The sequence below is a fragment of the Ornithorhynchus anatinus genome, chromosome 2 (genome assembly GCF_004115215.2).
Source record: "Ornithorhynchus anatinus isolate Pmale09 chromosome 2, mOrnAna1.pri.v4, whole genome shotgun sequence".
NCBI classification, from domain to species: Eukaryota; Metazoa; Chordata; class Mammalia; order Monotremata; family Ornithorhynchidae; genus Ornithorhynchus; species Ornithorhynchus anatinus.
The window spans coordinates 94187313-94208396 of NC_041729.1; the positions used below are offsets into that span (position 1 = coordinate 94187313).

General features: G+C 41.2%; 1 protein-coding gene across 4 annotated transcripts in view; it reads right to left on the minus strand.

Annotated features, from left to right (window-relative positions):
* The window catches only part of AKAP7 (A-kinase anchoring protein 7), a 152264-nt gene that overhangs the window by 117730 nt on the left and 13450 nt on the right, over positions 1–21084 (minus strand). For 3 of the 4 annotated variants that reach the window (XR_003755852.2, XM_029054144.2, XM_029054142.2), the window contains exons 2-4: positions 19364–19486; positions 12278–12420; positions 251–387 (exon numbers count right to left, since the gene is read on the minus strand). Coding sequence is in view for 3 of the 4 variants with exons in the window: in XM_029054144.2 (XP_028909977.1) it covers positions 251–387; positions 12278–12420; positions 19364–19486 (403 nt within the window). In the remaining variant the exon portion in view is untranslated. The remainder of the gene's footprint in view (positions 1–250; positions 388–12277; positions 12421–19363; positions 19487–21084) is intronic. The other variant, XM_029054143.2, reaches the window with a different exon arrangement.

Genomic DNA, 21084 nt, shown 5'->3' on the forward strand with positions numbered 1-21084 from the left:
CGCTCAGTACAATGCTTGGCACATAGTAACTGCTTAACAATTACCACAATTATTACTATTTTTGTCATTGAGGATATTGAGGTCTGCAAGTATCAATGGAGAGAAGGGAAAAAAGTGTTAAAGTCACTCCAAAAAGCAGACATGGAGAGCTGGTAATTGGAGTGGGTGGAGAGGCAGATAAAGTGGGTTTTAAAGGAATTAGTAGATTTTGGAAAATGAGTTGAGGCAGGATTTATCTCACAGTACTTACATGTTAACTTGCTCTTCACTTGATAATTTCATCACTAACAAGGTGACATGGAAGGTACTGTGTTTACACATCGCTTTGGAGAGTCTTGCATCCTGCTGTATTATTGAAGCTTGAAGAGTCTGAATGTTTTTTGTAATCTAAGCAAGAAAATAAATACCGATGGTCATTTGGACACTACCAAAATGTCTTCTACCAAAAAGTCATTTAGAAAAACACCACCACACAAAGTGGACATTACTGCAATACATTTAAACCTAAGTTTTTTGCCAAATGCTTTTCTAGTCTAGGTAGTAGCTTCTACCTGCTGGAACAGTCTGGTGGCAGTGCCAAAAATAGTCACATTGCAGGAAGTTGTGGCCAGAGTGGGTGAGTGCCACTCTACTGGGGAAATGGGAACAGAACAGAAGTAGAAACAGAAACCTATTCTCCCTCTTGACACCAAAGAGTACCACAGGGGGAGGGATAAGAGGTCTCATCAATGAGGAACACCTCATGGTGAAAGGGATAACATACAATTCAACAACTGGAATCTAGGATATTCCTTCTAGAAATGGCTCTCTTTCCAGAAATCTACATATTTGCCTTTTCTGGGTCAAAGTTACCTCAGTTAATTTGCATTCAGATTTAGTACAGTCACTTGTCCTATCCCGACTGGATTACTGCATCAGCCTCCTTTCTCACCTCCCAACCTCCTGGCTCTCCCCACTTCAGTCCATACTTCACTCTGCTACCTGGATTCTCTTTCTACAGAAACATTCTGGGCATGTCACCCCCCTCCTCAAATATCTCCAGTGGTTGCCTATCAACATCCGCATCAAACAAAAACTCCTCACTTTTGGCTTCAAAGCTCTCCATCATCTTGACCCTTCTTACCTCACCTCCCTTCTCTCCTTCTACATTCCAGCCCACACACTCCACTCCTCTGGTGCTAACCTTCTCACTGTGCCTCGATCTTGCCTGTTCTGCCGTCGACCCCTGGCCCACATCCTACCTCTTCAAATCCGCCAATCACTTTTCCCCCACCCCCCTTCAAAGCCCTACTGAAGGATCACCTCCTCCAAGAGGCCTTCCCAGACTAAGCTCCCCTTTTCCTCATATCCCCCTCCTTTCCACATCACCCCTCAACTCACTCCCTTTGCCCTTTCCCCACCCTCCCCCAACGCACACTTATAAATGTGTATATCTATAATTCCAATTTTATTTTATTTTATTGATGACTTTACTTGCTTTAATATCTGTCTCCCCCTCTTCTAGACTGTAAGCCCAGTGTGGGCAGGGATTGTCTCTCTTTATTGCTGAATTGTACTTTCCAAGCTCTTAGTACAGTGCTCTACACGCAGTAAGCACTAAATGAATACGATTGAATGAATATTTGCAAATTTACTAATTTTGTTATAAAACAAATATAACATGATGGAAGTAGTAGTGGTAGTATTAATTGCTTTCTGGGTGCAGAACACTGTACTAAGTGTTGCTAAAGTATACAGAGGTAGGAATTAGACATGGTCCCTCACCCTCAAGGAGCTTCTTCAAGGCTAAGAAATTAAGAATATAAGGGGAGAGTCTTGTGATAGGCACAAAAGGCGCAATGAAACAATAAAACTCTAAAGCAGCATACAAGACAAGAACAAATATACAGACTAAAAAATCAGTAGGGTGATGTGGCTAATGGGGTAGAATTTCAGGGTCCTTGTGGCTCAAAAACTAAGGCACAGCTCTAGTGTCAGCAGCTAAGCAGCCACTGGTCTTTCCAAGGTTTTGCAGAGACCCCATTCTGTGACTGCTCTTCTCTTTCCCACTGAGATGGTGAAAGATTAGGATAGGAATTAGTGGTCTTCCCAAAACCTGAATCTCTTCTAGCATAAAACAATCCACAAGTTGACAATAAGTAGATTTGGTGTAGGATGAAATGGTTGTGTTCACATGGGGGTATAAATCACTTCCCAGCCTACTGTACAGGGGCTAACTTAGTGTTATGGCCATCGTCAACAAAAAAAGCATTATCTTCATGAACAAGAATTTACTGACATACTCTTTGAAGCAAAGCCATGTGGAGATACTATAAAAAAACTTGTGTGAGCTACAGGAATTCTTGCAATAGAGGTTAATGTAGGGATTAGTAGAGATTCCTTAGGGACCTTTGAATCTTTTGAATTGTGAGCTTTCTATAACTGTAGAGTTGCCTAGCTATTTCAAAAGCAGCATATGAAAATGCTTAGAGAAACTCTGCAGCTCATGGACATGGTGCAGCATAAATGGAGCACTGGGTATCATTCTGCATAAGCAAATGTACTCCAGCTAGATATCTAGCCTTCCCTACAATCAGTTGTATCCCTGAGTCCTTACTGTACTAAGCGCTTGGGAGAATACAAGGTAACAGAGTTGGCAGACATGCTCCCTGCCCACAGTGAGCAAATTAAATAAATCTATCTTTAGGACAAATTGAAAACACTGTCTTGAATGAGAAGCCTTGAAGCAGCATGGTATAGTAGATGGAGCACGGACTTGGGAGTCAGAAGATCATGGGTTCTTATTCCAGCTCCTCTGCTTGTCTGCTGTGTGACCTTGGGTAAGTCACTTCACTTCCCTAGGCCTCAATTCCCTCATCTGTAAAATGGGGATTAAGATGGTTAGCTCCAAGTGGGAGAGGGACTGTCCAACCTGATTTTCTTGTCTCCACCCAGAGCTTAATACAGTGCCTGGCACATGGTAAAAGTTTAACAAATACCATTATGATGATGATGACGATGGATCCTCCATCAGGAATACTGGTTGACCCTCTATCCCAAGACTTCAGGAACAAGAACCTGGGCAGAGTAATTGATTTATTTTTTTATATGGTATTTAAGTGCTCATATTGTTCCAGGCACTATATAAGCACTGGGATAGATACAAGCTAATCACGTCAGCCACAGTCCATGTCGCACATGGGACTCTGTCTTAATTCCCAATTTACCAATGAGGTCACTGAGAAACAGAGAAGTTAAGTGACTTGCCCAAGGTCACACTGCAGACAAGTGGCGGAGTAAGAATTAGATCCCAGGTCTTATGACTCGCAGGTCTATGCTTTATCCACTTAGCCCTGATACTTCATTCAGTCGTATTTATTGAGCGCTTACTGCGTGCCAAGCATTGTACTAAGCACTTGGTAGAGTACAACATAATAATAAACAGACACATTCCCTGCCCATAATGAGCTTACAGTCTCATTGTAGTTCACCACCATTCTCGTTCTCTTGCCTCTGGCCAAGTTTTGTTCTCGTTGGCCTCTGGAGTGGGGTGAGCAGGGTAGCAGGCAGGGGTACAGCACCTTACAAAATGCATTTGCAATTTTCTCCACATTAGTCAGCTACAGAAAAAACTGCTACTTGAGCCCAGGCCTCAAGATTCCCTGAGCATTGCTCTTTCCCCCAGGGCCAACCACAGGGCTAATGGGAGTCAGGAAGCCTGGTTTCTAGTCCCAGTTCTGCCACTGGCCTGCTGGGTCATGTTGAGCAAGTTTCCTCACCAGTAAAATAGCAATAAAATAGACTGTGGCCCCATGCTGGACAGGAGCTGTATCAATCTGATAGTCTTGCATCTACTTCAGTACTTAGCATATAGTAAGCACTTGATAAATATCACAATGATAAAAATGAGTACTTTCTGCATGAGGAATATTTCAGATGTAAAATTGTCTATTACTATTTAAAGCTATTTATAGAATTATTCAATTCCTTTGGCACTGTTATATCTACAATTAAATTCCAAAAACTTTAAAGGATTCAGGAAATAACATACTACAAAAAGTATAAAAGAATTGAAAAATATCATTTCTGTCTGTATATTTACACCATAATATAGGTTTTATCGTAATAAAAGATGCAATTATAGCCCTTGAAATGTTAATGTTAATCCATTCAGAAAGTCATTTTCAACTGTGTGTCTACTAAAATATTCCTAGTAGCGTTGTTTTTTTTAATAATGGTATTTGTTAAGTGCTTACTATGTGCCAGGCACTGTTTTAAATGCTGGGGTAGATACAAGCTAATCAGGTTGGACACAGTCCCTGTCCCACATGGGGCTTAGTCTTAATCCCCATTTTACAGATGAGGCAACTGAGGCACAGAGAAGTCAAGTAACTTGCCCAACATCACGTCGCAGACCAGTGGCAGAGCCAGGATTAGAACCCAGATTCTTATGACTCCCATTGCTCTATCCACTAGGCCATGCTGCTTCTCACAGGCCATGGATGAATTTGATTTTGAGCCTGAACTTGATCTTCCTGGAATTCTTTTTAGAGAGCTGTCTGTCTTTTCTAGCTGAGCAAATTATATTTTTTAAATTCTTCAAGCTCCTGGACAAGAATCATAAATAAATGTTCTATTTCCAACTGATAATATGCAAGGCAAACAGAAAGATTGGCTTTTCAAGCAACTTATTGTTTCAAAATTCTTCCCAAACATCTTCGGTAATTCTGAGTCATGAAAATCCTCCTTGTGGAACATAATGCACATACACACTTGGGAACACTGAAGCTGCAGAGCCCTATCTAAATTTAACATTGGAAGGCATTAAAAAGCTAGTTCATTTATTACAATCTTGAATAATTCGATAGTTGAGTAATTCTTAGTCTGAGCTAAGTGTCTCCAAAGCAGATTTCCATTTACTAAACAAAGCCAAGCCGAACCTAATCATCTAAAAGACTATTTAAATAAATTTCCTTTAGGAAAAAATATGAAAAATTACCAGAACTCCACACCTTGTTTTGCCTGCTGAACTTTCAGAGTTGATTTAAAGTAAATCTCAACAAAAGAGAAGGAAAAATCATATTTAGGGAGGGATGTCAAACTCTTTTTGAGCAGATGAACAGGAGTTACAAAGATTCAGCTTCATTTCCTCCTGCTGCCACCCTGACTAAAACTCATTGTCCTCTAGACTGTAAGCTTGTTGTGGGCAGGAAATATATCCATTATATTGTATGTGGTACTCTCCCAAGTGCTTAGTACAGTGCCATGCACACAGTAATCACTCAATAAACACCTTTGATTGATTAGATCACCTGCTAAGGGAAGAGACAAGTGGGAGAAAGGTTTCCCCACTGCTCAAGAAACTCCAGTGGTTGCCTATCCACCTCCGCATCTAAGAAAAACTCTTTACCATTGGCTTTAAAACACTCAATCACCTTGCCGCCTCCTACCTCACCTCACTTCTCTCCTACTGCAACCCAGCCTGCACACTTTACTCTTCTAATGCTAACCTTCTCACTGTATCTCCATCTCGCCTGTTTCACCACTGACCCTTCTCTCAAGTCCTGCCTCTGGCTTGGAATGCCCTTCCTCCTCAAATCCAATAGACAATTACTCTCCCCCCAATTCAAAGTCTTATTGAAGGCTCTATCTGTTGCCGAATTGTACATTCCAAGCGCTTAGTACAGTGCTCTGCACATAGTAAGTGCTCAATGAATACTATTGAGTGAATCTCCTCCAAAAGACCTCCCCTTTCTAAGCCCTCTTTTTCTCTTCTTCCACTTTCTTCTGTGTCACCCTGACTTGCTCCCTTTATTCATCCCCACCTCCCAGCCCCACAGCATTTATGTACATATCTGCAATTTATTTGTTTATATTGATGTCTGTCTCCCCTTCTAGACTGTGAGCTCGATGTGGGCAGGGACTATCTCTTTATTGTTATATTGTATTCTCCCAAATACTTAGTACAGTGTTCTGCACAAAGTAAGTGCTCAAAAACTACAATTGAATGAATGAATGGTGTTTTGGGGGGTGGATGTATCTGTAAGAGAGTGCAGCCCCTTCAGCTCTGACTGAACAGAGCACAAACTTTGTGGTGGAGGAATGGGCAGCTTTTTCTAGAATCCTCCTCCTGTTTGCCATTCAAAAATGCTATTATGCTGGTTCAAGCACTTGTTATACCCCATCTCAACCAATCAATCAATGGTATCTATTGAGAAAATACTGTGTGCAGAGCATTATTCTAAGTGCTTGGGAGGGAGTACAGTAGAATAGAGTTGCTGAGCATGTTCCCTGCCCACAAAAAGCTACATCGACCTTCTTGCTGACCTCCCTGACTCAACCTCTCCCCTCCCTAATCCATACTTTGTTGTGTTTCCAGATCATTTTTCAGAAAAATTGTTCATTCCACATTTCCCCACTCCTTAAAATTATCCAGTGGTTGCCCATCCACCTCTGCACCCCACAGCAAACTTCTCACTATTGGTTTTAAAGGCATACTATCAGCTCTCTCCTTAACTATCCTCACTCCTCTCCCACTACAGCCCAGCTCACACACTTTGCTCCTTTAACATCAACCTACTTACTACATCTCGATCTCTCTCGACATCAAACCCAGTGCTCATGTCTTCCTTCCTGCCTGGAATTTTCTCTGGCTTCATATTTAACAGATTCCCAACTCTCCCCATCTTCCAATGCTGACTAAAATCATATCTCCTCCAGGAAGACTTCCCTCACTAATCACTCATCTCCTATCCATCCTAATAGCCCACTATTCTGAATCACCACTGCACTTAAGTTCATATCTCCTAATAATTTTGATATTCACCACACTCCCTCAGCATTTATGTACATATTTATACACTTTGTTGATTCCCCAAACTGTAATTTATTTTGTCTGTCTCCTTCACTATAATGTAAATCCTTAAGGGCAGGGATAACATCCACTTACATTATTGTCTTCTCCCAAGTGCTTAGTACAGTGCTGTATACAAAGTAAGAGTTTAGTCATATCATGGATTGGTAATTGATTTTTTTTCTCTGTTTTTCTACTGCATTCAGTTGTCATGTTGTCCAAGTGCTTAGTACAGCATTCTGCACACAGTATGTGCTCAGTAAATACAACTGATTGTGTAGGTCACAAATTGCATCCTGGTAGCCTATATGTAGCCTACAATCAACAAATTTAACTTAGCCGTATTGAAGTGTTTTCCACAAGTGTGTTTGCATTATGTTACACTGAGTAACAACAAATAAGTATCACTTTTTAGTACATTACGTATCTTCTCCTTTACTTTCCACTTGCTTGGTCATAACCGAATTTGTTTGACTATTTTCATGGATGAATTTGCCTCTTCTTAAAATCAGAGGAGCCTAACAATTTAGTCATAACCAAACCCAGGTTAAAAGAAAAAAAGAAATAAGACATACTAGGCCTAGGGCACAATTTAGGCAATATAGAATGAGTGGAATGAGGATGATAGTCTGCTTTCCAAGTCCCTATTATCTAAAGATCACTTTTCCACATTGCCAATTTATAAGGAAAGAAGATGAGAGGGAATAGCCCTGATATAAGCCTATCCTCATTCTGGGAGAAATATTAAAATACAAATGTATATAAAATTACAGAAAAAAGTGATCCCAGGAAATTAAATTAATTTTCCCTCGGTATTTTTTATATTAAAAACAATCTTGGTGAACAAAAATGCAAATTAGCCCTTCAGTTAGCTCTTCATTACTATTCCTGAAGATGTTTCCAATACTCTGAGTAGCTTCATTTTGTCTTTCCTGTGGGAAAACATTCAATGACAAATTACAGAACCCCAAGATTATAAGTGAGTGAATCAGGCTGTGTTTACTATTGAACATCTTCAACTATTTTTCCAACACTTTGGCTTCAATAAAATGCAAATATCTTTGCCAAACTCTTCCTAGCCTTCATTTTTAAACTCATGAGTATAGACTGTGAAGAAAATGTAACCCACATTTTTCTCATTTAAATTCATTTAATTAATCAGATGTTTTTGGAGAAGCTTTCTGATGTTGAAGTCAGTTTAAAAGAAGTTATTTTTCTTAGAAATATGAAATCATCATTTTCCTTAAGAAAAGCATTCCAAACCATCTACAATGTGAGACATATTAAAATCCTAAGCCGGTGGGGATCTCAGTAAGAAATACATTAAGATGTTAAGAATATCTTTACCTAAGGTAGAATCAAAATTGAGGCCACAGAGGTAGTGCCAGTAGAGGAAAGAAGAATTTTTTTTCTCCTTCCACATTGGTGTGATAATAATGGTAGTATTTAAGTATTCATTATATGCCAAGTACTGTACTAAGAGCTGTAGTAGATTCAAAAATAAACAGATCATACTAGCCTCTGACCCAAATGGGGATTAAAGTCTAAGAGGGAGGGAGAAAAGATATTAAATTTCCATTTTAGAGATGAGGCAACTAAGGCACAGAGGAGTTAAGTGACTTATCCAAGATCACACAGCAGGAAACTGGAAAATCCTGGATTAGAGCCCAGATCCTGTTTCCCAGGCCTGTGCTCTAGACTATGAGCTCATTGTGGGCAGGGAATATCTATTTATTGTTGTTCTGTCCCAAGCGCTTAGTAAAGCACTCAGTAAATACGATTGAATGAACAAATGAATAGTATAAGCAGGAGAGTTTGGGTTAAATGCTCTACATAATGATTGGTGCCATGATATTACTGGAATTAACAGCAAAGTAATTGCACGGAGGCTCTCCAGAATTCAGATGGGAGATCACCACTGCTCAGGTCTGTGCTAAGCGACAGTTCACAGCCTTCCATGTTGAACCCGGCCCCACCAAATTTGGTTGCAGAAATACTATTTTAAATGACAAGATAAAACCTATATTATGAACATGTTTTTAACAATACATGCAAAAATGGAACTGCTTGCCCCCAAACCCTGCAATGGGCCCAAACTCTGGAGACAGACTTAACGCATATTAAATTGGGAGGCGGGCCCAGGGAGCTTCAATTTTTTTGTATTCTAAAAAAATTAATATGAAACATCCTATTAATAATAATGTTGGTATTTGTTAAGCGCTTACTGCGTGCAGAGCAATGTTCTAAGCGCTGGGGTAGATACAGGGGAATGAGGTTGTCCCACGTGAGGCTCACAGTCTTCATCCCCATTTTACAGATGAGGGAACTGAGGCACAGAGAAGTGAAGTGACTTGCCCACAGTCACACAGCTGACAAGGGGCAGGGTCGGGATTCAAACCCATGACCTCTGAATCCCAAGCCCGGGCTCTTTCCACTGAGCCACGCTGTAATAGTAACTGTCATATTTTTTAAAGCACTTATCACATGCCAGGCACTTTTCAAAGTGCTGGAGTAGATTCTGGCTCTGCCACTTGTCAGCTGTGTGACTGTGGGCAAGTCACTTAACTTCTCTGTGCCTCAATTCCCTCATCTGTAAAATGGGGATTAACTGTGAGCCTCATGTGGGACAACCTGATTACCCTGTATCTATCCCAGCGCTTAGAATAGTGATCTGCACATAGTAAGCGCTTAACAAATACCAACATTATTATACAAGGTAATCAGGTTGGACACATTCCCTGCCCCAGGTGGGCTCACAATCTTAATCCCCATTTTACAAATGAGGTAACAGAGGTGCAGAGAATAATAATAATAATAATGTTGGTATTTGTTAAGCGCTTACTATGTGTCGAGCACTGTTCTAAGCGCTGGGGTAGACATAGGGGAATCAGGTTGTCCCACGTGGGGCTCACAGTTTTAATCCCCATTTTACAGATGAGGGAACTGAGGCACAGAGAAGTTAAGTGACTTGCCCACAGTCACACAGCCGACAAGTGGCAGAGCTGGGATTCGAACTCATGAGCCCTGACTCCAAAGCCCGTGCTCTTTCCACTGAGCCACACTGCTTCTCAGAGAAGTGAAGTCACTTACCCAAGGTCACACAGCACACAAGTGACAGAGCCAGGATTAGAACCCAGGTCCTTCTGACTCCAAGGCCTGCACTTTATCGACTAGACCACACTGCTTTTCATCTCAAGTGCAAGCTACAGGACCCGGCAGCACTTGCAACTAACCACTGCACATGCATAAGAGTACATGTCTGGTTTCAGATGAGTAATTGTACCCTATAGTTCCCTTGGTGGACATGGAAAAAGCCAAAAAGGTGTCGAAATGGACTTTCTCAAGGAGCCCCCAGATGAGCCAACTCTCTTCTACCTGATCCTGCCCCACCTGTGGGTTAGGTAAAACTAAGGTCAGGAGAGCAGACCCCGGTTTCTAACTTGTCAAACTTCAAGGTTAATTGCTTTCAGTCTACTTAACTTTCCTTTGTTCTTTCACTTGAATATGGTATTTATCACTTGCTTTTGATAATTGCCTGGAGCCAGGATCTGTTCTTCCCTAAAAACTACCTCTTGGGTTAATGTTTTACTGTTTCTTGGAAGACTCTGGGTTAAAAATAACTACCCAAGCAAAAGATGTTATTCCTCCATTCAATTTTTGCTTCTGGATCAGAGAGACAGTTCTACCACTTAGTTATTTTCCCCATTAGACAGGGATGGGCAGGAAAGAAAGGAAGTAAAAGAATGCCCAAAACACACTGCACATGAATTATTGAAGTTTTATTCTGCTACTCTTCCTGAATTCTGTTTTCCTAGGATGAAAACACTCCTCAGCCCTCCCCAGTGGAGACCATCCCAACAGCTTCTTGACCTCCTACAATTCCCAGCTGCACTGCTGGTTTTCAAAATAACCCAAGGAAAAGGAAATCAACCCAAACCAAAGTTCAAACTCCAGATAAAAAATGACATCCAACATTACACAACCACAAAATTTAGTCTTTGCAATCATAACACTGAAATGATCCATATGTTTTTGGACAGCAACTTCAGGAATCCAATGCTTTTATAAATTTCTTCCAGTTTTTCAAATAATATCTTTAAAAGGTGAAAAAGGAAGCAGTGTGGCCTAGCGAGAAGGTCGAAGTACCTGCATTCTAATCCTTGCTTCCCCACTTGCCTGCTGAGTGGCCACGGGCTACTCACTTCAGTTCTCTGCCCCTCGGATTCCCTATCTATAAAATGGGGGTTCAATACCTGTTCTCCCACTCCCATAGACTGTGAGCCCCATATAGGATAAGGACTATTTCCCACCTGTTTATCTTATATCTGACCCAATGCTTAGTACAGTGCTTGCTCCATAGTAAGTGCTTAACAGACATCACAATTATTAGTAGTAGTACAATGCTATGGCAATGATCACTGAGATGGACTCTGAAACCAGTCTTCAGGAGCAAGGGAAAGGAAAGAAAAGTCCTTCAGGCCCACACTATAAATCCCATGAGGGGCCGAGTCCATGGTTCTTACACAATTGTACTCTCTTATATGCTTCAGACAGTGCTGTGCATAGAGTTGGAGCTCAGTCTATACCATTAATTAAGTCTCAGACTCTCCATGGGTTTGTGTCTGCTCTCCCACCTACTTACCCCTCCCCACCTTAGGACACACAAGCAGATATGGTGAAGGAGCAGAGCACAACAGCCACAATGATGAGTAGAACTGATTAAGTCAAAGCCATCAGGCTACCAATCTTATATAGGGCACTCTCTTAGCTTAAAGTCACCCTTCATAATTGATGTCCTACATGTCAGAATTTCATTTGGGAGGTGGATTTTTTTAAGCTCTCTCACATACACAATCCAAATACCACAAAATGCAAATGTATCCTTATGAACTCAAATTGAACTAGGTGTCAAATTAACACCTAGTAGGTGTCAAATTGAACTGATTATCGGCGAAAACACCAGGAGATGAATGTCATCCATGTAGACATAGCAGGTTAGTAGCCAAAAGAATGAGACCTTCTCCAGGAGAGTGAATTATCTGTTTTGTCTGTGTGAAAGGCATCATCGTATGCACTTGTGTTTTGGCCAACAGAATATGTTTTGCCTTGTTAATACAACAAAGACCAGCTTTCCAAGTGAAATGAGATGCTGGAGGTATCTCTGTCTTTTATTCTCAAATTAGGACTGTGGCCAGTTCTTTCAGTTTTTCTTCCACAGCTTTTATTGGAATGGATTCTTTTGCTGGGTCCTTTTCACATCTATACTATTCACTTCTTAAATTTCATTTTTGACTGCTACCTTGCCTAAGAGCTTACTGGATGCTATTTAGTGTATAGGCAGTGCTTCAAAGGAGAAAAATTGGGTTTCAAGAATAAACAACCAGGACAAGTTGCACAATAATTTAAAGCATGTGGGGAGTCATAATTCAAAAAATATAAGAGCACCTCTTGGTTGGTTATTGGAATAGAGAGGAAATAATTTGGTTGAGTCTTTTTCTTTTTCTTCTTCTTTGTAGTTGGTTTGTCTTCTTTCTTGTCCTCAGAAGTTTCCTCCCTTTTCTTCAAGAAGACTTCAAATTCTTTGGATACTAAGGAAAGAAGAAGTCCAATATTGTATTTCTGTGTTTGAAAATGATGATTCCTTAGGGCATTTTCATTAAATCAAATATAAAACAAGACCAGGAGTGCCACTGGCTTGACTTTTAAAATGTAGTTTTTAAGCCTGTATTGTTTTTCTTGCATCCTACCATGAATGGTATGCAAAAACTGGGCAAGTGTATTTCCTAGAACCCAGCCTGCACACTTCACTCCTCTAATGCCAACCTACTTACTGTACTTCAATCTCGACTATCTCGCCATTGACCCCTTGCCCATCCTACCTCTAGCCTGGAACTCCCTCCCTCTTCATATCCAACAGACAATCACTCTTCCTACCTTCAAAACCTTACTAAAAGCTCATCTCCTTCAAAAGGCCCTCCCCAACTAAGCCCTCATTTTCTCTTCTCTCACTCCCTTCTGCCTCACCCTTGCACTGGCTTTGCACCCTTTATTCAACCCTCATTCATCACCACAGAATTTATGTATGCATCTATAATTTATATTAATATCTGCCTCCCCCTCTAGACTGTAGGCTTGCTGTGGGCGGGAACATGTCTACCAACTCTGTTATAGTGTACTCTTCCGAGCACTTTGTACAGTGCTCTGCACACAGTAAGCACTCAAGAAATAGGATTGATGGATTAACAGAAGTGATAAACACTTACATCCTGCTTTAGTTTTCAAATGACCTTCGTGTTGCCAGCATGTTTCCAAATTTGAAGTATTTTATTTTTCAGCCCTTCCTTCAAACTTGGAATTTTAAAAGTCTAACAATTCTTTGGAAACAGATCAGATTTCCTCCTCCCAATCCAACGCACGCATGTGAATCTAGAAGGCAGAATCCAGGTTCCAGACTTGACTCAATCACTGTCAATCTCTCTCTGCTTCCATTTCAGCATTCGTAAAATGAACAAATAGCCAAGCCATATGAACCTCACAACTTATATTTATGCATCCCAGAAACAGCTTCCCTATGTTATTATTGTTATTGTTATTACTATTGGCATATATTTGCATATTGCATTAGATATTACACTGTTAAAAAGATAGGGCCCAAAGTATTAGCAGTATTAATTATGTTTTGCCAAATTGTCTCAGAGTACTTTATAAATTTAGTTTTCAGAGAAAAATGTCCCAGCCATCATTATCATCATCAAAGGTATTTATTGAGTGGTTGGGAGAGTAGTTGCCATTGTTTTTATGAGATGTTCTTCCCCTTGACTCTCTTTATTGCCATTGTTCTTGTCTGCCTGTCTCCCCCGATTAGACTTTAAGCCCGTCAAAGGGCAGGGACTGTCTCTATCTGTTGCCGACTTGTACATTCCAGGCGCTTAGTACAGCGCTCTGCACATAGTAAGCGCTCAATAAATACTATTGAATGAATGAAAGAGAGGAAGTAGACATGTTCCCTGCCCACAACCTTACAGTCTAAAGGGGGAGACAGACAATAAATAATAATAATAATGGCATTTGTTAAACACTTTACTATGTGCAAAGACCTGTTCTAAGCGCCGGGGAGGGTACAAGGTGATCAGGTTGCCCCACGTGGAGCTCACAGTCTTAATGTCCATTTTATAGATGAGGTAACTGAGGTACAGAGAGCTTAAGTGACTTGCCCAAAGTCACACAGTTGACAAGCGGCAAAGTCGGGATTATAACCCATGACCTCTGACTCCCCAGTCTGTGCTCTTTCTACTGAGCCACACTGCTTCTCTGAATAATCCTTGAAGTGGAGTGTTGGGGAATTTTAGTGGCCTTTTTTTTTTTTTTAAATAGTAGAAGCCTAGGATCCAGTTCTTGATCAGCACCGCCATGGGGCTGATCCAACTGCAAGAATTTCAAGCAGTTAATCCATACTCTGAACCCATTTCAGCTCCAGGTGGGTTCTGAACAAGACTAAAACCTAGTCCCTGACGATTAAGCAGAAAGGTGAAAGGTAAAAATGTGGGTTTTAAACAAGGTAAACAATGGGGGAATGTGGAAAAATTATGGGGGAAAAACACTTATTTCTTCAGAAACATGTGAATAAGCAAAGTCTAAGGGGAGAGAGAAAGTGGGGAAGAGAAGGTCAAAATAATCTAAAGAGAAGCACAGAATCGTTAAACCTCTGAACGGGTCCAGTTCATCCTGAGTTATGGACAGTTCCCCTACTGAAAGTGAAGCCTGTCCTCTGTGCTCTGTGGGTAGAATCCTGTCTCCCACCGTTCAGTGTCTTGTCGGCAACTACGCCTTTCCTATCTCAGCATTCCAAGGCAACCTTAGCCTAGAGCAGCAAGTAGAGTATAGCGAGAGGTGAGGAGCTACAGATTCCCCTGAGGAGAAAAGGTCTGGGCCAGCAGCCCGCATTATTCTTAGCATCTCCTGGAAAACATTTGGGGAGAAGTCCCCCTTACTTGCTTGGTGTCCCCTGAAAATGTAATTAATGTACCTGAGCTCTCTCCAGTCCACCCAGTTAATGATGAAAACGATAAACAATTCTGGACCAACCGGAGAACCCTGACAAATATCACTTATTATGCCTCTCCAGCTGCCGAAGGGATGCTTAATTTTATTTGTCTTTTAGACTAGGCACATACCCGCTTGGTGACCTTGGGCAAGTCACTTTGCTTCCGTGTGCCTCAGCGGCCTAGTGGATAGAGGTTTAATCTCCATTTTACAGATTAGGTATTTGAGGCACGGATAAGATAAGTGACTTGCCTAAAGTCACAGAGCAGGCACATAGAAGAACGGGGATTAGAACCCAGGTCTTTCTGACTCCCAAAGGCACTAGGTCATGCTGTTTCTCATGGACCAGAGGAATGGACCAAGGAATAAGATGGTCTTTTGGAGTCCCGGGAGTCTAATATGATTTTAATGACCCTCAGCTCGATCCTTCCAAAGCCAGAGGATGCAATAATAATCATGATGGTATTTGTTAAGCCCTTACTATGTGCCAAGCACTGTTATAAGCACTGATGAAGGTTGGTGGGTGGAGGAGAGAACTACATCAATACATCCCCATCCATGGTCTCTGATCGTTTCCTGGAAGCCCAGAATTTCTGCAGTGGTCTACAATGTGAGCCCCAGGACACATGGGGAAATAGCTCCTTGATCAAACAGTGTGCCACCTGAAGAATAGTGCCCAGGCACCCAAAGGAATCACTTTGCCACACCCAGGCCAACATCTGCAGGACCAGAGATATCCATCCTTCCTTGTGGGGGCTTCTCCACAAGAGGAGAGAATTGAGTTCAATGTGCTGGGCATATTAGACTTTAAACTACAAGCTGGGAGATAAAGTGACGCTGGTGTTAAAAAATGTAAAAGATTGACCAAGTTTAGATAAGGTTTTGTTGGGGTTTTTTAAACCCAGGATACTCACAAGAAAGAGATATATCAATTAAAGGCCAGATCCTACTGGGGCTGTGAGCCATTCCTTGTGGGTAAATTAGACACTTTCACTGGTAGTTTCATTCTCTGAAAAATCATTCATTCACTCAATCGTATTTATTGAGCACTTACTGTGTGCAGAACACTGTAATAAGCGCTTGGAAAGTACAATTCAGCAACAAATAGTAACAATGCCTGACCTCAGTAGGCTCACAGTCTAGAAGGTGGGAGACAGGTATCAAAACAAGTACAGGCAACGGTAGCATCAATATAAATAAATAGAATTATAGATATATACACATTATTAATATAAATAGAATTATAAATATGTACATATACAAGTGCTGTCAGGGGGAAGGGGGTAGAGCAGAAGGAGGGAGTCAGAGCAATGGGGAGGGGAAGCAGAGGAAAACGGGGCTTAGTCTGGGAAGACCTCCTGGAGGAGGTGAGCCTTCAGTAGAGCTTTGAAGGGGGGCAGTGTGATTGGCATATTTGAGGAGGGAGGGCATTCCAGGCCAAAGGTAGGACGTGGGCCAGGGGTTGACGGCGGGACAGATGAGAACAAGGCACAGTGAGAAGGTTAGCACCAGAGGAGGGGAGTGTGCGAACTGGGATGTAGGAGATAAGGGACATGAGGTAAGAGGGGGCAAGGTGATGGAGAGCTTTGAAGCCAATAGGGAAGAGTTTTTGCTTGATACGGAGGTTAATAGGCAACCACTGGAGATTTTTGAGGAGGAGGGTGACATTCCCAAAATGTTTCTGTAGAAAGATAATCCGTGCATCTGAGAGAAGTATAGACTGAAGTGGGGAGAGACAGGCGGTTGGGAGATCAGAAAAGATGCTGATGCACTAATCCAGGGATCATTAATGAGCAGGGCAGGTAAATTTAATGAGCTCAGAGTCTTCCCTATTTTGAAGGAAACTGAGAAGTTGCCCATGACAAAGAAGTTGTAAACACATACAAATAATTCTGACATCTGGTTTAAACCCCTGCTCCTCCTGATCCCAGGTACTTGAATGCTCAAAATGTGTATGCTCTTCAAAATTTGTAGGGCTCAAGCCCAGAGCTTGGCACTCTATTGGACTTAAAAACGTTATTGCTCCGAGGCTTTTTAACTCCTCCTTTCTTTCAAGTGAAGATTAACTTAACACAGTCATTATGTAGAGAAGCAGCAGGACCTAGTGGCAAGAACAGGGGTTTGGGAGTCAGAGGAAGTGGATTCTAATTCTGGCTCCTCCACTTGTCTGCTGTGCGATCTTGGGCAAGTCATTTAACTTCTCTGTGCCTCAGTAACCTCATCTGTAAAATGGGGAGTAAGACTGTAAGCCCCATGTGGGACAGGGACTGTGTCCAACCTGACTGCCTCATATCTACCCTGGCACTTAAAACAGTGCTTGGCACACAGTAAGTGCTTAACAAATACCATCATCATCATTATAATTATCATTATTATTAATGTAGTTAAAAGGAACCAAGTAACCCTTGTTCCATTTCTTAGTTTAGGTTTGTTTAGTATAATAAATGGAGAATAATAAAGATAGCATGATGAGGCTCTGAAGCTCTCTCTACATGCTTGCTCAAAGTGTTATCCACAGTGATTAAAGCAGTGAGATGGTTCTAAAAGCAGCATGGTTTAGTGGAAGGGGAAAGGGCCTGGAAATCAGAAGGTCATGGGTGCTAATCCTGGCTCTGCCACTTGTCTACTGTGTGACTGTGGGCAAGTCACTTAACTTCTCTGTGCCTCAGTTACCTCATCTGTAAAATGGGGAGTAAGTCTGTGAGCCTCACATGGGACAACCTGATGACCCTGTATCTGTCCCAGCACTTAGAACAGTGCTCTGCACATAGCGCTTAACAAATACCATCATCATCATCATGAAATTGAAGTACAATAAGGTTGACATTAGAGGAGTGATGTATGCAGGCTGTGTTGTAGTAGAAAAGCAGTGAGGTATGGTAGGAGGGGCAAGGAGATTGAGTGCTTTAATCAAGTAATGGTATTTCTTTAGTGCTTACTGTGTGCAAAGCACTGTACTAAGCACTTAAGAGAGTACACTCTAACAGAGCTGGTAGACCTGTTCCCAGCTCATGAGTTTACAGGCCAGAGGGGAGACAGACATTAATATAAATAAAGCTGAAGGTAGGGAGTTTCTGTTCGATGCCTAGGTGGATGGGCAAACCTCTGGAGGTTCTTGAGAACCATTGTCAGAATGGTTTTATACAAAAATGATCTGGGAAGCAGAGTGTAGTTTGGAGTGCGGAGAGAAAGGAGGCAGGGAGATCAGCACTGGAGAGTGATGCAGTAATTCAAGCTCTACTACAAAAGACTTACTGGAACTTCACACAAACCTGAGCAGACAGGCACATTAACTCTTCATTTTCTCTCCTTACCAATGGTAACAATTTATTCCAATGAGTTTTTGTGAGAGAATTCTGGGAAAGGCATATGACCTCAATGTGAAGGCAGGGAATTGGGGAACAAGATTGCAGGGAATTTTATTTTGTGACCCTTACCAAACAGTATGATTTAAGATAATCTTCCCTCCTTTCCCTTACTCTCTCCACTGAAACACTGAGCCCCATGTTTGTTCTTTATTTTAACAAACAGTGCTTAAGCTGTTCAATTGCTGGTCCTCTAAATTTTTCAGCTGAATCCCAAGGACCTGATTCAATCCAGTTCACACTGATATATTACTTCTCCGTGACTCCCTTTCCTCAGAAAGAGAAGCAACATGGCCTAGTGGAAAGAGCAGGGTCCTGAAAATCAAAGGATCTGGGTTCTAACCCCAGCTCTTCCTGGTGTCTGTTGTGTGACCGTAGGAAAATCATCTAATTTCTCCATACCTCAGTTTCCTCAACTGTAAAATGGGGATTAGAGGCCCATTCTCTCTCTTACTTAGACTGTGAGCTCCATATGGGGCAGGGACTGTACCTGAACTGACCATTTTGTATCTTCCCAATACTCCTTAGAGTGCTGGGCAAGCAAAAATACCACAAATACTATTTTCTCGTATCTACCCTAGTTCTCAGTAGTAGTAGTAGTAATAATAATAATAATAATATTGATATTTGTTAAGCGCTTACTATGTGCACAGCACTGTTCTAAGCACTGGGGGAGATACAGGGTAATCAGGGTGTCCCACGCAGGGCTCACAGTCTTAATCCCCATTTTATAGTTGAGGAAACTGAGGCACAGAGAAGTGAAGTGACTTGCCCACAGTCACACAGCTGACAAGTGGCAGAGCTGGGATATTAGTAATAGCTATCTCCTAAGCATGTGGAGTACCTAGTGAACTCTAGAAAATTGAGAAAACAGTTTGACCATTATGAAATACTCTTATCCCTTACTTTCTCTGATCTCTACAGAAGTTGTTTATGTATGTCAGCATTTGGTGACAGCTTATGTGGAAACTATATGATTTACAACCAAATTCACACACTGAAACTAGTGTTCAAGGTTAAATGTTTTATTTAGAACAGGGAAACAAATGCACTCAATGAGGTTTAATTTACTCTGCAGGGGTTCTGAAATCTGATTTTCCTTCACTTCCTGTACTATACTTACTTTCGAATTCTTCTTCAGCCTCCGAATCACCAAATGGCATTTCTTCCATCAGGTAGCGAATGTCATGAAGAGCATGTTCCTTTTTACTTTTCCCTTGATTTTCTGAACTGGAACATCTTCCTGCTTCAATACATCAAAAAAAGAAGAGCATATTATTTCCTAATTATACCATTATATAATATTATAGTATTATTCAATAATTATTGAACTGAAGCAGCAAAATGCAAACAAAATTAACATACAACTAGAAGGTCTAATGGAGTTTTCCTCAAAGTCATACTCATATGACCTTACATTTTACAGCTGCAGTACAATACACACTAATATACCTGTAGAGGTTTTCCAATCAGTTAGCAGTATTTATTGAGTGCCTACTGGGTGCAGAGCATTGTACTAAGTACCTGGGAAAGTACAATACAATAGAGTTGGAAGACATGACCCCCAACCAAAGCTTTTGCCACTGTTAATAATAATAGTAATAATAATAATTATAATGGTTCTTGTTAAGCGTTCACTAGTTGCCAAGCACTGTTGTAACTGCTGGTGTACATACAAAGGCTTGAAGGGCTCAGGTGCTGCCTGCTTGTGGTGAAGTCAGAATTTGAACCCAGGACCTCTGACTCCCAGGCCCATGCTCTTTCAACTAGGCCATGCTGCTTCTGAAGGGCACAGGTGCTGTGCAGAGAAATGTGGTTCCAAAGGTGCCCAGGAATGAAGGCATCACTAACAAACCAAGCCCAGCGAACCCAATTTCATCCATGTGATCAACTCATTCAATCGTATTTATTGAGCACTTACTATGTGCAGAGCACTGTACTAAGCGCTTAATGCACCACACTCAATACATGCTCTGCACATAGTATGTGCCCTGCAAACAGTATGTGCTCAATAGATACCACTGATCGATTGACTGTCACCATTCTTTGTGCTCTAAGTTCTCACACTCTCTTTGTACCCCAATGGGCCACAGGCAGGCTTCCCTAAAAGTGTAGGATCCAGATTTACCAGGGAATTAAAGACTAGTATAGGGGGAGATGTTTCCTAAAACATTGTGAAACCCTTTGAATCCCAAGGCAAGGTGTCGCCTTACACCATGTTTCTACATTCCACTGTTGCAAAATTAAATTTAAAATATTTGATTTTGAAATGCTTGAAGGCTTATAATTTTACCAATATTTACTTTCTAAATAGAAAACCCTAAAGTGTGAATGGGATTCATTCACAGCATGTGTGCTGCAAACTAATAAAGGAGCAAAGAATCTTCCAAGAGGTTTCTTCCTGCTAGCTTTTCCTTTTTTATGGTATTTCTTTAAGTATTTTTTTTGGCATTTAAGTGGCTTTTTTTATTATGTACCAGACACTGTACCAAGCACTGGGGCAGACAAGCTAATCAGATTGGACACGCCCACACGGGGCTCACAGTATTAATCCCCATTTTACCAATAAGGTATCTGAGGCACAGAGAAGCAAAGTGCCTTGCCCAAGGTCACACAGCAGACATGCGATGGAGTCGGAATTAGAACCCAGATCCTTTGACTCCCAGGTCTGTGCTCTATCCAGTAGGCCATGCTACTTCCTAAGATTGTAATTGGGCCAGCAAGTCTAGATCCATGCTGCATTAAGAATGTTTATATTTATTTTTTTTTCTTCAAAAATTGAGTCTATGCTAAGATAGCCACTGGGTACAAGAATCATAAAATAATATTCATTTTTAAATAATT